Source organism: Eurytemora carolleeae, unplaced genomic scaffold (genome assembly GCF_000591075.1).
Source record: "Eurytemora carolleeae unplaced genomic scaffold, Eaff_2.0 scaffold1633, whole genome shotgun sequence".
NCBI classification, from domain to species: Eukaryota; Metazoa; Arthropoda; class Copepoda; order Calanoida; family Temoridae; genus Eurytemora; species Eurytemora carolleeae.
Window position 1 is genome coordinate 59016 of NW_019397759.1, and position 2503 is coordinate 61518.

Sequence of the window (2503 nt, forward strand, 5' to 3'; positions counted from 1 at the left end):
AATTAACAGCTTCTTGTTGTTTACTTGTACATGCAATTTGCAAAAAGCTTGAAATTGAAAATTGAAAAGTCGTCTTCATTGTATCGATATTAAGTTCTACCACTGTATTCTAAATTGTAGTGGTATAACAAAAAGTAAAGTGTATAATTCGAACGAAATAATGTCTGGAAATAGGGGTGTACACAGAACTAACGTGGGGGGGGGGGNCGCAATTTTACAACATTTGGTGGTTTAAAAATCATAATTTTTAGCTCTCAGTTCCCCCATATAGCAAGACTCATAAACTGTAATAGGAATACGACATTTTATCAGTTTTTTATGTATTTAGCGTTGAAACACAAGCTTGAAAACTAACTCATATAGTGAGATGGGCCTGTGGAACACTGTACAGTGTACTATTCATGTACGGGTTTAATGCTAATTTTATTAAATTCATCACTTGAGTCAAACAGTCGTCTTCCTATGTTAAATAAGTTTACAACATTTTCAATAATAAGAATGGATTGAAAAATTAACATTCTTTTTTAGACTTCTGATGTTATGAACTTGAAAATGATTATTATCTTTGTCTTTATTGTGCAAGCAACTGGGCTGCCGCTTAATTGTGCCGAAGACGGTGAAAAATGTATGTAAGTGCGGGATTTTTATTCTACAATGGTCACCAAAATTAAGTGGAATACATTTACGACATTCGATCCCTGTAAGATATCGTACAAAGTACCCTTTACCATAAGTAATTTTAAAACTGGTAGAAAATAGCAATTAAATTTGTCGTTGTATTCGACATTATTTTGGAGAACACTGTACTGTATGATCATTTGCATTTCTGACAAGGCAGTAAATTTTAAGTTTTTAATGAAATCTAAAATCCTCCAGATGTTCAGTTTTCCTGGAAAGGATCTTGTGTTTGCGAGGCAGATAATCTTAAAATGTATGGAAATCAAATTGATCTTGGTAAGAAAGGACTCTAGACATAATTTCAAGTAACCATTCAAATAATTGTATCATTGAATGTCCTATTTATACTTATGTCCTTAATACACCTTAATCTAAGTAACAACTAACAATGAAGACAATAAATGTGTTTTTCATTGTTAAAAAGTGTTAATTTCTGACAGTTTGCTTTAATGGAAGTTTAATGGAAAGCCTAATACTAAAAATAAAAACGGTTTGACTAAATAAACAATCTCATTTATACATAATCAGAAAAGGGTTTTACCCCACTAAACAGGAAGAGTCATTTTTAATTACGTCTAAAGTCCGTTAATGGGAGAGTTCGCAAAAAAATGAAAGGGGTTTGATATAAACTTTAATATCGATCGCTACTTATTTTACTTTTAAGGAGAAAATGGTTAAAAACGTTCATTTCACTTCACAGAGCTGCATTATTCCACTCAGATTGAAAAAATTAAATTTAATTTCAAATTAGGCATTCAAATGTTGCAATCAAAATTTGCTAACTGAAGAGGACGATTTTTTGGCCGCTAGGTATCTCACCTAGCGGCCAAATAATCGTTGTTTAAAGTAAGTACCGCTTAAAGATCTGTAAGTTGTCTCTCAATTGTCTTGTTTTTTAGGGAGGAAACCCCTGACCCCCATGAGCTTCCCATCTATGCACTATACAGTGTGAATTTCAAAATCAAACTTTTAAAGGAAGAAAGCTATTAAGAGAACCCATTCTGAAGTGAATTTGATTTGTTATAATTATCGTTTAAGTGAAACCTTTCTTAGACAAATTTTTTGAATCTAGATTATTTTTGAAAAATTATTTTTCATTGTAAGATTCATTTAAGTCTAATTTTTTCTCCACTGCAATTATTGCATAAATAGGCTCATGGCTTTTATATGCTTTCTTGTATGAATAATAATAAAAATAATAAATTGACCCTGAATCCTTACGATCGTGATTTGTCTATGCCTTGTGAAAATTTGACTAGCGATAAATTTTTCAGAGAGTGGATCACTTATTGGAAGTAAACCGGATTGTATTGAGTATTGTAAGGAGCTAGAAGGCTGTGAGTACATTACACAAAACAAGCATACGCAAGAATGCTTCTTTAGTACTGGAAAAGGACCTGTAAACGTTACTGAGGATAAAGGGTATGTTAACAAGAACGTTAGAAAAAGTTGAGAAATAATATTTGAATTCAAGAAATTATTTGATTTGAACATTTTTTAATAGAATGCGCTATTACGCAATTTATATATAAAGCTACCTTAACCATGACAGAATTTTTTGATAACGGCTGTGAACACAGAAAAGCCGACATTTAAAAACATCAAAACATGTATAATTTTTTTTACATGTTTAAATAAACAATTTTGTTTTAATTTTTAACTGTAATTTTTTTTCCTCAAAAACAGCTAATCCTGTTGTTCGTTAACGATTTAAAAATTAACGGTTTTTGCCATTCATTAACGGACTATTCCGTTAATTTTCAAAAACCTCCATTTCGTTAATTTGAAGTCTCGTACTTTGTGGGTATCCCTGTAGATAGCTACC

The 2503-nt window shown here is 31.3% G+C and overlaps 1 protein-coding gene across 1 annotated transcript; it reads left to right on the top strand.

The window, feature by feature from the left end:
- The first annotated feature begins 276 nt into the window (after positions 1-276).
- Positions 277-2146, top strand: LOC111715812 (uncharacterized). The gene is made up of 4 exons (XM_023491188.1): positions 277-403; positions 529-625; positions 877-954; positions 1953-2146. Exons 1-4 carry the CDS (start codon positions 368-370, stop codon positions 2129-2131), a joined length of 390 nt encoding a protein of 129 aa, XP_023346956.1. The 5' UTR covers positions 277-367; the 3' UTR covers positions 2132-2146.
- The last annotated feature ends 357 nt before the right edge of the window (positions 2147-2503 follow it).